We start from the raw sequence: 13,529 nt of genomic DNA on the forward strand, positions 1-13,529 counted from the left end.
GTGTGGCTGTGTGAGAGCCAAGAGGAGTCCCTTGTCAGCTGTTCAGTCCACCTCTTATACGTGGTACCTGAGGAGCACGCTAGGAAAAATCACACTTTTATGACAACAGGCAGAAACAAGCTCTCTGTCATGTCATGCAGTCTCTGCTTTTGAGTCATACCCTGGATGTCACTTAGGATAACACCTTGTTAATTTAACACCGAAGTTTTAGCTGAAAATTTCTAAGATTGGCTGCACAATGAAAGCTTAGAAAAAGTACCTGAGATTTTTCCATGAGACCCATCAGTGTGGGATGTAAAGCTTCCAAATTCTGTGTCACAACAACTGTGACAATGCCTCCGTGTGCGCACCAGAGAGCGGGCACCTACGTTTCTGGGCTGAGACTTACAGGCAGAATAAGGGAAAATTAAAAAGACTTTTGTCAAGTCCCCAGACCAGCACACCGAGAAACTGGCAAAGAGCAGAGGACAAAATGGCCCTCTGATCTTACTGCACGCTCTTTGCAGCAAAAGTCCTGCTCCAGTGCACCTTTTCTCAGTACGTGTATTTTACACACAGCCACCAGAAAGCTCCTCATCAAAAGGATCACTCAGCAACAGTTTAACTGAGATCAAAGTTCTTATAAAAATTCCTCTCTAATAACACTTGAGCACCTCCAGAGCCCTGGAGCTTTATGGTCAACATCTGTACCAGGGCACAGAGGCAGGAGGTTCACTCCAACATACCTGACACTGCTCACAAGCACAAAAATGCAGGCACCAAACCTGTGCTGCTGGAAGGGAGCTGTTGCAGAGCTTGGTTTCATAGTGTAAGAGGCTTGTAAGAAACAGTGGTTTCAGGCAACTCCCCCCACTCCTGCCTTCCTCCCCATTCCCCCTCTGAGCCCCTGGTCTGCTACCTCTCCTCAGAATCAATATTTGTAGCTGGAAGGGGGAAATGATCTGGAATAACAACCCTGAGGAAAAAAAAAATCCCACAATGCATTTATTCATCACACATTTGACTTTAAAAGGCAGATCAGATCCTGGCTCTCCCTTCTTATGTGGCTGCACAACAGTGGCACCCCAGCGTGCCTCTGGCTGATGTTCCCACATCCTTCTTCCTTTAAATCCCTGCCTTTGACACACAGGTAACACCTGTTCCTCACATCCCTAATTACCAACTTTTTCAAGAATAGTGCAGGACAGTGGCTTGCACTGCAGTCAATCTTTAAGATATTTTGTTATATAGATACTGTCATAACGTTTCTCAAGATTAGCTGACAGAATTCACAGTCAAAAATAATGTCATTTCAGGATTTTTTTTTTTTTTTTTTTTTAATCAGAGAAAATGTCCAGGAGACTTCTGGACAAGTACTGCACATGGAGAAAGTGGAGTGCTAGCCAGCAGGGCTTGATACCAAAAACTGCATCTCTCCAACAGGTAGTTCAATCCAAGTACTGGTAGCTGTAAAAGCAGAAGTCTTAAATACAAGTGTGGAGGCACTTCTATCAGTCCTGGGTTTTTTAATTATTTTTTTTTTTAATTTCTTAAAGAAATGCTAAAGTATATTTTACTTAATAGATGTCAGAAAACTATCAATTTTCTCAAACAGGTGTTCTCTCACTATCATTTTTAATGCAGGATGCTGATCTTTCTGTAGGATAAGCTCTGAAGTTCTGGCTAAAGGAACCTCTGGTTTAGGAGAGACAGATTCATTTATACTGAAAAACGTTACAGGCTCCAGTGAACTCAATTCAACACGCAAGAAATGCTGACAGTGCTTGCTCCAGATTTACACCTGTGCAACTGTGATCAGAAACAGGTTTTAGATCTCCAAATAAAAAGTCCTTTCACGTTGGGAAAGATCATATAAAGCCCCCATAAAGCCAGACCCCGCAGCTTGCTTTTAAATTCAATATTCTGTGAAGAAGAGCTGCTAAACACCCACACAGCTTAGTCTGGGGCATTTCCTAAACCTCTAGTGTGAGCAAGCAGAACAAAGCAAGACTGGAGACAGTTCTCACCTGCAAGAGGAAGAAAGCACATTTGCATGAGGCACTTCAGCACCTACTTTTGTTTTTTCGCTTGTTTTTGCATAAAGAAGCATCTGTGTCCTAGGCCCTTCCCCCAGTGAGCTTTTGTTTTGAATATCGCAGAATGCTGCAAAGGAAGGACCTGAGATGCAAAAACAGGCGCAACCCCTATTCAGTGATCTCTCAGGCAAGGGGAACATTAGCAACTAGTGTTACTTACTATTTCTTCGTGTGGCTCAGGTAGCACCTTTTATATAAAGTGCTGCAGAGGTTACATATGTTGTTTAAAGGCAGAAAGTTTTAAGGTTTAATCGCTTACTGCCCAAGGGGAAGAAAAAAAAAAAAAAAAAAATCAGAAAAACCTCCCTTATCCAGGACTTGACCCACAAGGAGACAAGAAACAAGGCAAATGGCACTAACCCCTCCCCTACCATGCAGCTGGCCTTAATTTACAAGCATGATGGGTCTCCCTTTTGTTCAGGCATCCAGCAGGCACGAGCATCCGGCAGGGATGGGCTCCAGGGATTTACACTGAAGAGGGGCTACAGAATGCTGGAAGTACACCCAGACAAAGGCAGGCTCAGAGAAACAGGGCACCATCAGCATTACCTGTCTATACGTGGGAATTGTCTCCAGATATACTTTCAGAGTCCAAGTCTGCCAGCTCTGTGTGGCCCTCGGGGGCCGTTTGGCTCCAGCTGTCCGTACAGTCCGAGGCAGCGTCGTCCTCGCCCACCGTCACCTCCACCCAGTTGACCTCCGCCGGCTCCTCGTTCTCCTCGCTGCCATGGCCATCGTGGCTGTTGCACTCCAGCCTGTCCACACCCTCTGCTTGATTCCCTAACAACGAGTCTTTCAGTGGTTCGCAGTCTCTTTTTGCTCTCACCACTGGTTTCCCCCCATTCTCTTCATTCAGTTTTTTATGCTCCTGGTAATGCTGCCGAGACACCTCATTACCATTCTTTGGACTCTCAGCATGTTTTGAGCTCTTTTTCTGGCTCTGCTTGTTATGACCATCACCAGCATACTGCTGCTGGTACTGGTCAATCCATTTAAGTGACCCTGTTCTTAGTGAAGACCGGTTTTCCTTGAACCAGCGGACTATTTCAGTTCTCGTGAGCCCAGTCTGAGATGCCAACTGGTCATACTCCTGGGGTGATGGCCACTGGGTCCTTGCAAATGTGCTCTTCAGTAGATGAATTTGCTCTTGTGTTTTCTTCAACGTGGTGGAGGACCCAGATAAAGCACCAGGGAGCTGAGAGCTACTCAGAAATTCTGCCTGGCTTATTGCACCATTGGGAGTTCCTTGATCCTTACTTTTTCTGTATGATCCCATTGAGTCCAAGACAGCTTGCTCCATGCTGTCCCTTATCTTTCTCCGCTCAGAGAACCATGAATCTATCTCCCTCCGACTCAGCTTAGTCTCCATTCGCAGCCTATCCAATTCTCCTTGGGTAGGAAAAGAGCATCTCAAGAAACTCTCCTCAAGGGCCCTAAGCTGCTCTTGAGTTTTCTCTTTGAATCTCTGGGGAGTAAAATCTGTGTATGGGTGAAATGACCGGCCATGTCGACCAGCTGAAGGTGCTATTTGCAATGCCCCTCTGACTTCTGTACCTGTGGTCACTGAACCACTTCTTGATCTCACTCCTGGAAAGACCTGTTGCCTCTATAAGCCGGTAGACTTCTGCATCATCAGGAAACTGGCTTGCCAAGAAACTGGCCTTCAGCTCTGCTATCTGCTCCTTGGTCTTCTTCCGCTCACTGGCTGGTGTCATGGGAACAGCAGTCAACTTGGCAGGAATCTCAGGCACCTGAACTACGTGAGGACGCTTAGCCTCTGGGGCACTTGATAAGGTCTGTATCGTCCTCTTCTGCCCCTGGTTCGGGGCAACAGCAAGTGTAATTGGTGAACAGGAAACAGTTGAACCATTTGACACAGGAGTCAAAACCAGGCCAGTCTGGCCCAGTATCTGACAAGGCAAAGCTGTCTGGATGATAGGCTGTGGCATTTTTGCAGTTGCCAAAGGAGCTGGCAGGACGGTGATGGTCTGGGGAACTGCCTGGATAGTACCATTGAACATCTTCTTTCTTGCTTCCTCCACTTCTTCAGGAGACCAACTTATACCATGCTTCAAACGTTGCGTAGCAAACCAGATTCGGATTTGTTCTTCTGGATGTTTTGATGCTGCTGTCAACCACGACAACTCTGCTTGTGTTGGATAAGGAAACTTATTAAAGGAGTTGATCATGGTTGCGTTAGTGTCCAGTGCAGAGTTGTATTTGGTACTGTTCAGAGGGACCGGGACCTTGGGGACAAGGTTGATATTTGGTGGCAGCTGTACAGAGGGCATAACATGGGCTAACACATCGTGGAGAAGGTCTCCATTTATACAGGCAATAGCTTCAGTGGCTTCAGTTATGATGCGGGGGAGAGCGCCATCCACGTGGTTTTCTGTAACTCCCTCTTCTGGCTTTTTGGATCCCTTCTTGGTCTCCCCTTTAGGCTTTCCCAGTTTCATCACTGGCACTTTATTCGCACTAATTCCCCCATGTAGTGAATCGTCACACTCTGCATTTTCTAGCCCACTGCTTGTGACAGTGACATTGTTAGTGGTGGTCTCAATGGACTGCTCTAAAACAGTCTGATTATTGCGTTTAATTAATTTCAGTTTAAAGTTAGTCTCTCCCGGGTGGTATTTTGTGTTGTGGTCAGATAAAGAATCATATTTTTTGGTTGTGAAGTTGCATTCAGCACAGACATACAGGGGGTTGAGAATGACATTTGGATGCTGGGTGTCAACGTGCTCTGTAAATTCATTTAAGTTTTGTGTTGAGTAAGGGCAATACTTACACTCATAACCACCTTGGGGTTTCTTAGACTGATTTTCAGCTGGAGGCTTTGCCTCAACCACTTCGCAGTCTTTGACTGAGTTTTCTGAAGGCCAACTTTTTTTGGAGTCCTGCTGCGATGCACCAGTCCCCTTGTCTTTAGGAGTCTCTACACCCTCGGCACCTTCCTGCTCCATGACTTCAGAAGTTCGCACCATACATGGAGTTGTGGACTTTCTTTTGCTAGCCATGGCAGCTCCTGGCACTGTGCTGTTGTCCCAGATGGTCGCTTCTTTTGACAGGGTGAGCAACCAGCTCAGTAGATCTTGCAAACAGCTCCAAACTTCCCCGATTATTTGACTCTGTTTTGTTTAATGAATTTCTGCCCTGGCTGTGACCATCAGCTCCACCAGTAGACCTGTCAGCTGCATGACACCTGTGAAACAAAGCACATGTTGTTAGGCACTGATCTATAAGACATAAATTTAGCAGAAAGCCACAGCTCAAGGCATGTGCATTTGCAAGGCATGTGCATTATTTTGGATATTGCCAAACTCTTCCTCCTCCCTGTCATCATTTTAAGAGTCAAAAATTGCCCTACAAAGAATAAAAGCAGTGGGTAATTTGCAATGAAGTGTGCCACAAGAAGAAAATTACTTTAGAACAAATAAGATGAACGGACAGGGGATTTTAATCTCCACTAGACTCAATGTGTTTAGCTGGGAAAAGAAGACGACACTGCTATAAATACTGCATCTTTTTATAGAAGCTGCAATTCTATTAATTACTATTTTGAAGCCTGCAGATTTGAAACTGAGTGTGATTTATATTGAACTTAATTACTTCCCACTGTCACTTACCTTGTAAATATGTCTACTAAATGATTGTGGTTACTAATGATGGGTGATTTCTAAATAAAACTATAGGGTCTGCCTTGGTTGTAAAAGTAATGGCAGAAAGAAGAGTTAATGCAAATCAACACTTCCAGAGGTCTGTATTTTGAGAAAAGGTGGGCTCAAAGCAACTGCAGCAGGAGACTACAGCAGATTTATGACGCTTATCAAGTCTTTTCCAGAAGAGAAGTTTCCTTAAAACACCACTTTTCACTCAACATTGACAGAAATAGCTACCAAAGGTCACAGAAGCCCTCAGATACCTTTTAAACAGGATCCCTTTCTGTGACCCCACTGATGTTCTAATTAAGTCCCAACTTGTGCATGTCACTCCCTACAGAACTAAAAAAAGCCAAATCAAAACATTCTAAAGCTCAATTTTTATGTTGAAGCAGTTTTGAAAGTTCCCAAATTCAAGAATTCTGTAAAATGTATGTTTTGAAGGATCTGAGGCAAACATCGGTCAGAACAAGCATGAAGAAAAATTATACCAGTTTTTCTATGATCTACCTACACTCATCAGGACTGGGTAGAGGGAAAAAGTGGAGTTCAGTTGTCAAAAGAGTTTCATTAATCAAAAAAAGATAAAAAAGGTCACTTCCCTATTTGACAAGATGCTTTTTTTTATTAATCATTGATTCCAATTTGCTATTCTTCCTGATTGGAGAGTCTCTGGTTTCATAATACTTCTACAGTCTTGGCAGAAAACTCAGATTTAACAATCAAGTAGTTCTTAGAATTGATTGAGAGAGGTACTGGTGTTTACAAACTGGAGCGGGACAGAAAGTGGAGATTCACAGAGTGAAGTGTTCTAAATGGAGAATCTGAACTAGAGATCCAGTAGAAGATGCCCCTACCCACTGCAGGCGGGACAGACTGGATGGTCTTTAATGATCCTTTTCAAATGCACGTTTGCTTATTGTGAAGATTGTAAATGATAAACTGCATCCAGAACTGAAGACATGAAGATCTAACAAAATAAAATCCCACCACAGTCACATCTGGACACATCCAACATCAGCAGACACTTTACAACCATCTGAGTGCTGCCCCTGTATCTGCTCCTCTTGCTTGAGCCTTGGCATGAGAGAAACTGTGAAAGCAGCTGCCAGCTTCTCGGTTCTGTTTGCAGCTGAGGAATACTCTGCAGGTCTCCAGAGCACAGTGCTGCCGCTCTGCCTGTCACAGATCACACCATTCCTGTACATATGGAAACTCAAAATGATATACTGCCAGAGGAAGCAGCTCCAGCTGGGGATAAGAGCAGGGATGGCAGCTTCCAGCTCTATGCATTCAAAACCCAGCACGAAGCAATTCCCCATACCCAAAACACTTCATGCGTGAATTCTCCACACAGCACCTTCATGGATAAGGCTCTTGTGAGACTCAAGCTGTGAAATACCAAACACACCATGGAGAAGATGCCATGCAGACACTATTTGTTATAGTGCAGATGCCTCTGCATAACTGCACGGTGGTTTGTGTTCACAGCCACTGCCACCCCTGCTCCTCCCAGCCCTGACACAGCCCAGGCATGCTCCTGCACACTTGGTAAAGCATCAGAGCATCTGGCTGACTTTCAAGGGTGCGTTTAAGCTCCACGAGCTTCCCTGGGAAATGGAGCATATTTGCTGAGCTCTGTGAAACAGGGATGGGGCTGCCCACAGGCTTATGGCTCTGCCTTGGTCAGGATGACCCAGTGCTATCTCCCCCTAACCTGGGACCACCAACATTGTCACCACCATTCCCCAAAGCATTTGCCTCTGAGCCAACATTCACTTTTCTGTTTCCTTCTTTTCCCTTCTGCCTTTTAATGATAAGCAAGCAGAAGAACAGTGAAAGCCATGATGCCTGGTTTTCTGTAGATTTGTGCCAGCTGACCATTAAAATGGATCACACTGAATGTTCTCTATCATTTCCACATACTCCTTCAAAATTCCCCTTGTACTTCCCCTCACAATCGTCCTTCCACAGATATTTTGGCTGTGATCTGTGACTTGCTGTGTCCCACTGCAGATGGGGTCAGAGGCTAGAGACAAACACACAGCTGTCCCAACTCCCATCTTCCTGATCACCAGTTTTTAACTGTGCTTGCAGAAAATGAATTATCTTTGAAGCTTCTTCCCTTATACCAAGTTTGGCTGAAACAGGCCAAAAGATGAGAGAAGGGGGCAGAATGAGCTCTGTAAGTCCAGCTAGTGCTGGAAACAGGGTGAAGGTGATCAGGTCATCAGGTCATCTCACTCTTCCCTGTATATTCCCACAACATTTATGATACTGACTTATATGAGGGAAGGGAGGTGCAAGGCAGTGCCCTGGGCCGGGGTGATGAAGATGAGGATGGAGTCATGGTTCCTGGGATGCTCCTCTGAGTCTTGCTCTCCCTCCCAGGCCACAGCTGCACCTAATAGTCTGCTCCTGTTTTCATGTATGACCTCCTGCAAAATTCATTTGGTAACATCAACAAAAGGAAGAAAATTCAAAGGACATCAAAGACAGAGGAAGGCTTACTGGTATTTCACTGAATTTCCCCCATCCTCCACAGGAAGAAAAAGCTAGGAACATAAAGGAGTGTGATGGAAGAGAAAGAGTGGAGAAGGGAGAAACATCTAGGCTACAGCTTTGAATCAATCAAAGGTTTCTTAAAAGACTAAATGTTTTCAATTCCCCAGTCTCTGGAAGCTCAGCAAGCTCTCTGCTGCACCAAGCTCCCAACTCTTATGAGGACAGGAGGACTGACCTCAAACAAGAATGCTCCAGTACAAAGGAAGGGCCAAGGTCCCTTCAAAACATATCTAAGTGTGTGGAAAGATGAAAAATTCTTTCTGCTACAGTTTTTCTAAAAAATTGTACAGATTGTTGCTTCTCTTCCTTCTTCTTTTCCACAGTGTTTTTCTGCATGTCAATTGCTGGTTTTCTAACCCTACACTTTGAGTAGTTTTTTTTTTCTGCCACATGAGAATCACAAGGCACCACAGAAATCAAGCTGAAGTCAAATACTTCTTTTTCAATAAATGAAACAAATGACTTTTAGTCTAAGATGCACACTTTGGGGCACTCATAACTAGCTACAGACTATCTTTGTCCCTTCAAGCTACACTCTGAAAGATGGGGAGGAGGAGAAGCTCAACATTTGCATGAGCAAGTAGAGTTTATTGGGACCTCCAGGCTATAGGACCTTAGTAAGGATGTAATTTGGGATAAAGCAATAGGAAGTTCCAAAGGAGGATGGGACCCCCCCCAAGACACATCCTTGGGAGGTGCATCATGTACAGTTGCAAGGACTGCCACAGCCCATCCCAGAACATTAGAGAAAGCATCAAGAGCATCTCACAGCTTTCAAACATGAGCCACTTGCCAGAACATCAAAGCCCCAGCAGACAGCTTTAAATACGTGGTGTTGCTCCTGACAAAACTGATAAATGATGCCACTTCAGCTCCTGCAATGTAATGGCTTTTAGCAACCAGCACATCCTGATGGGAACCTGAGCTACACTTTATCACCTGAGCCCTGTCCACAGGACATGCACTCCTTCAAGGGGCAAAATTCACATCTGATATTCAATGTGGGGCTGCACCACAGTCAGGTCAACCTCTATCCCTAAAGCTGGCCCTGTTCACTTTATATTTTACTATGGACAGGATCCTGGACAAGTGACCTCTTTTTTTTGGCTGCTGCCACTGTGGAGTACCCACAGGAGTGGGGTGCAGGGGTGCAGTCAGCAGCTTCTTTGTGAGCTCACTGCATACTCACTGTGCATGGAGAGGGAAGACAGTCCTCATCCCTACAGCTCACCTGCCACATCTCTTGCTTGTCTCCCCACACTGCAGGGGGTTGAAAGAAAAAAAAAAAATCTCATTTTTTGAATTTTCTTTTTAAATGAGCAAATGCACAAAGCAGCAAAAGGCAACCAGGTGAAAAACAAAAGTGCTTGGCTCCAAGCAGAATCTGTCATTGTGAATGAGGTCTAAACCAAACCACAGAGAACCTGCGTGCAGGAACAAAAACCTTCGATTTGCTTTGCTTCAGCAAAGACATCCAGGACAGGAGCACACAGGTCAGAAGCAATGCCTTCTTTTAAACTTATCTCCCCAAAAGTGCATCACAGCACTTAAGAGTGAGGCCCTAACCTGTCTTCATTTAATTTCTAAAATTTGTTTAAATAATGAAAGAATCCAGTCACGGTCCTCTGATCAATCGAACCCCTGTTAAAATGGCTACAGAGCATCTGAAAAGAGAATGAAGTGGGACCTTAATGGCAACTCTGTGCATGACTGAGGAAATACCAGATTTCCGACCTGATCATCTGGCCCCAGACTGGGAAAACTGCAGAGACTCACACAGGTAAAATAAACCATGTTTTTAGGCCTGGCTGGCACTGGAAAACGCATACCTGTGTAGCAATGCCACCTTCCATCAGCATAAGGTGACTGTACAGTTCAAGCTAAGGAATGATAAAAACAAATCCAAAAGGTTTCTCTTGCTGAATACTGAAATCTTTTCACTCTCTCCTATCTTTACCTTGTGCACATAGCTAATTTTATGCCCTACTTCCCCCACAACAGAAGGCAAATATTGGGGTAGAAACTGAACTCATTTTCTGCAGTGTTATTCCCACAGGCTCCTCCAAGGTGGTGGCAGAGCAGGAATTTTCCATGGCACCTGGGACACAGCTCAGTTGCACAAGTCCTGTGAGCTGTGGCTGGGGAAGTGGTAGGGCAGGGGGGAGACAGGGCAAGATGCTGCCTGTTTTTCCTCATACCCCAAAACATGACTGAGTCTGGAAAAGGCTGTCTAAAGACAACCAAATTTGAAGGTATGTCTAATTAAAAAACACGGAAAACCTTACTTTCAGCAGAAAGGAAAAAGCACATCAGAAATATCACTGTTTTGTGCTGCATCTTGCTTTCAGCCAAGGGCTGGAGTAAACAGAGGCTGAAAGAGTTTGAACCCCCCAGGCAGTGCAAATGATCTTTACTTTTCACAGATAAACCTTGCTTTTAAAAACAAACAAACAGAAAAAACCCGAACACTTTAGGGACACTTGTGTAATTTGCCAATAAAATCTTCCTTTACTTTTTTATCTTGCTCCATTGTTTGCTCTGCCCTGTGCTGGCAGAGAGTTCCCAGCACCTGGCCTCATTTGAAAATGAACAGTGGGAAAACCACCAGCATGAGGATATCTGCAAACAAGCACAGAAATATAGGAGTGCTCATTTGCAAGGGCTGGCTGATGTTTGAAGAGGGTGGAAATATTTTATTGCTTACTGCTTAGGAGCTCAGTCTCCACAAACAGCATCGTCTCTGCTACGCAGGACAAGCACCAGCAAATTACACTCTTGTAATTTAACACCCACACCCCCCCTTGTCTGAACATGACATTTAATATCACAAAGGTACAAACTCCTCCTTACAGCTTTCCCACGCCCCTTCCCCAGCTTGGCGCCGCAGCAGAAGTAACAGAGGAGGTACACAGCACAGAGCTCACTAGAAAGGACTTGTTGGGCACCAATTGTTCACTCCCTGGGTTCTTTTGGAAGACCATCCCACTTTATCTCACAGTAACTGGATCTCAGCAAACCTCAACACAGATGCCATGCTCTGCCCTTGGACATCAGCCAGGCCCTGCTGCTCACTGCCTTGCAAACACTGCAGGTTGCTTTTAAAGCAGGGACACCCTTTTTCAGGAGCTGAAGAATTTGCCACCCCTTCCAGGGTGTGTGACCAACCACACCATGATGGACTGCAGTACTTCTGTTCATTCCTGGATATCTTCAACCATCTCCTTTCATAACCTTCCAAGCCTGCGGGTCCCTGACTTCCCTAGGACCCAAATACTGTCTCCCTCTGAGCATCCCGGATTTTAACACTTGACTACAAATTCCGTGGCTGCCTAAAAGTCATGCTCAAAGAGTTCAGAGCAGAAACTAAGTGATATTACTCAACAGCATCATAAGCCCCCATGACCATCTACTCGTTGTTTATGAAGGCTGCAGCAATGCAAACACAGGCAGCACAGAACAGAGCTGTCATCCTGCTCCCCATCAGAGATGCTGAACTCACATTCATTAAAGTTGTGGTAACATTTTTCTCCTACAAACACAAGGATGAGAGGGGAGATACACATTTCATGGTGCAGAAAAAGGAACATGCCTAGGGTGATGTTTTTCCTTCCTTACAACTGTTTTCAGCATGCAGCTGCTACAGTAGTATCAAAAAGCACATCAGCTAGCACAGCAAAAAACATGCTGTTGCTCTCCTCTGTGATAAAACACTTTATAACATTGCTTAATTACATACAGAAAAATAAGCGGAAGCAAACCAGGGCAAATAATTCCTGCATGATAGATTGGGACTGTGACAATTTACAAAAAAAAAAAACCATACAGAAAGGCAGGTTTTGTGAACTAGGGCAGAGCTCTTAGAACAGCATTTAAGTCAGCCCAGCCCAGAGCTCCAATACTTCTACAGTTCTTTGTGAGCTGAATAAATCCCAATTAAAGGGGAGGTATACAGATTGTTACAGCAATAATTTTTGCAGGCATGTGAAAATATAAAATTGACAGTTTGCATATGTTGGTGCAGACATTTCTAATTATAAAAATATTCCCACATTGATGTCTGTTACAGGATGCCGTGACCATGAGTATTTGTCTACAGGGAAGCAGCAATTGATAATTTTTCTTTCTTTTAAGGATCAGAGACTCACACCTTTCAAAGGTGATCAGCAAACCAAACTGCCTCCAGGACTCCTGACTTCCCTGGCAACACATCCTGTGAAACTGGATGTCAACAGATGAACGGGGGCAGAAGCAAACCCAGCGCACATCCCACCTCTGCCCTGCACCCCCTACAGTCACTGAGAGACTCTGTAAAAACACACAGATAAAACAAAAATCAGAAGTATTGGTGGGCTGAGGGTAGAATGAAAGGGTTTTTAGAAGGCAGCAACAGCTGTAGAAAATCCTGGAGAAGTGCATAATGAAATTAATCACATGAAAGCTGCCTTTTAACATTAACAGCTCAGCTGTGATGTGACCACTGTGTAGAGATAGAAAAACTTACTCTGAAAAACACAGGTATTTTGGGGGAAAAAAACCCCTGTTAGTAGGCTTCGCCAGAATAGGTTGTGTGGCAGAACCATGCAAGAGAGGCTTATTTCAGAGTACACTGCTAACAGGCTGTTCTTTTGAACTGAAATGTTCTCATTCAAGCTGCTGCTAAGCCAAAGATGCGGGGAAAATGGTGGTATGAACACAAGAGGCCGAGCCCTTCCCATAAAAGGGGAAGTTGAACATTGCGTGCTGTGAATTTTCTATTATAAGTACCAATCTGCAATCACTGCCTTTTCCTTCCCCCCCCCCCCCCCTCCTTTTTTTAAATGCAGGCTTAATTCAGTTGTTAAAAACTGCATTAGGCCCAACTAGTTTTGCTTTCTGAAAAAAATCTACTCATGATTAGAAACTGCACTTTACAGACTGGTTCATGCCCTGAAAAAATACTTATATTGTAGCAACAGTCACTTATTTCACCTAAGACAGTGGCCTTAATCTCAGTGTAGGCAGGAGATGGTCCTTCTCCAAGAGGGCACACACCGAAGCAGATGGGGCAACAACAGGCAGGAGGGAGAGAACTGGAGTGCCAAGGTGGGGACAAAATCCAGGTTTCCTTGCTTCCCACCACTGCTTTCTCCTCCAAGAAAACGGCTGGCAACCCACAGATTGCACATGAAATGGGACATGTGGGTAACTGTGACTGCTGCAGCTTCCACTGGTTTGTGAAGTTGGTGCA

At 44.6% G+C, this 13,529-nt stretch overlaps 1 protein-coding gene across 1 annotated transcript in view; it reads right to left on the reverse strand.

Annotated features, from left to right (window-relative positions):
* ZHX2 (zinc fingers and homeoboxes 2) overlaps positions 1-13,529 on the reverse strand; it is a 49,395-nt gene that overhangs the window by 4,001 nt on the left and 31,865 nt on the right. Inside the window, 2 exon segments of the mRNA XM_008642620.2 lie at positions 2,625-3,607; positions 3,609-5,280. Of these exon segments, the coding sequence (XP_008640842.2) occupies positions 2,629-3,607; positions 3,609-5,095 (2,466 nt within the window). The 5' untranslated portion in view covers positions 5,096-5,280 and the 3' untranslated portion in view covers positions 2,625-2,628.

Source organism: Corvus brachyrhynchos, unplaced genomic scaffold (assembly GCF_000691975.1).
Source record: "Corvus brachyrhynchos isolate BGI_N302 unplaced genomic scaffold, ASM69197v1 scaffold28, whole genome shotgun sequence".
Taxonomy (NCBI): Eukaryota; Metazoa; Chordata; class Aves; order Passeriformes; family Corvidae; genus Corvus; species Corvus brachyrhynchos.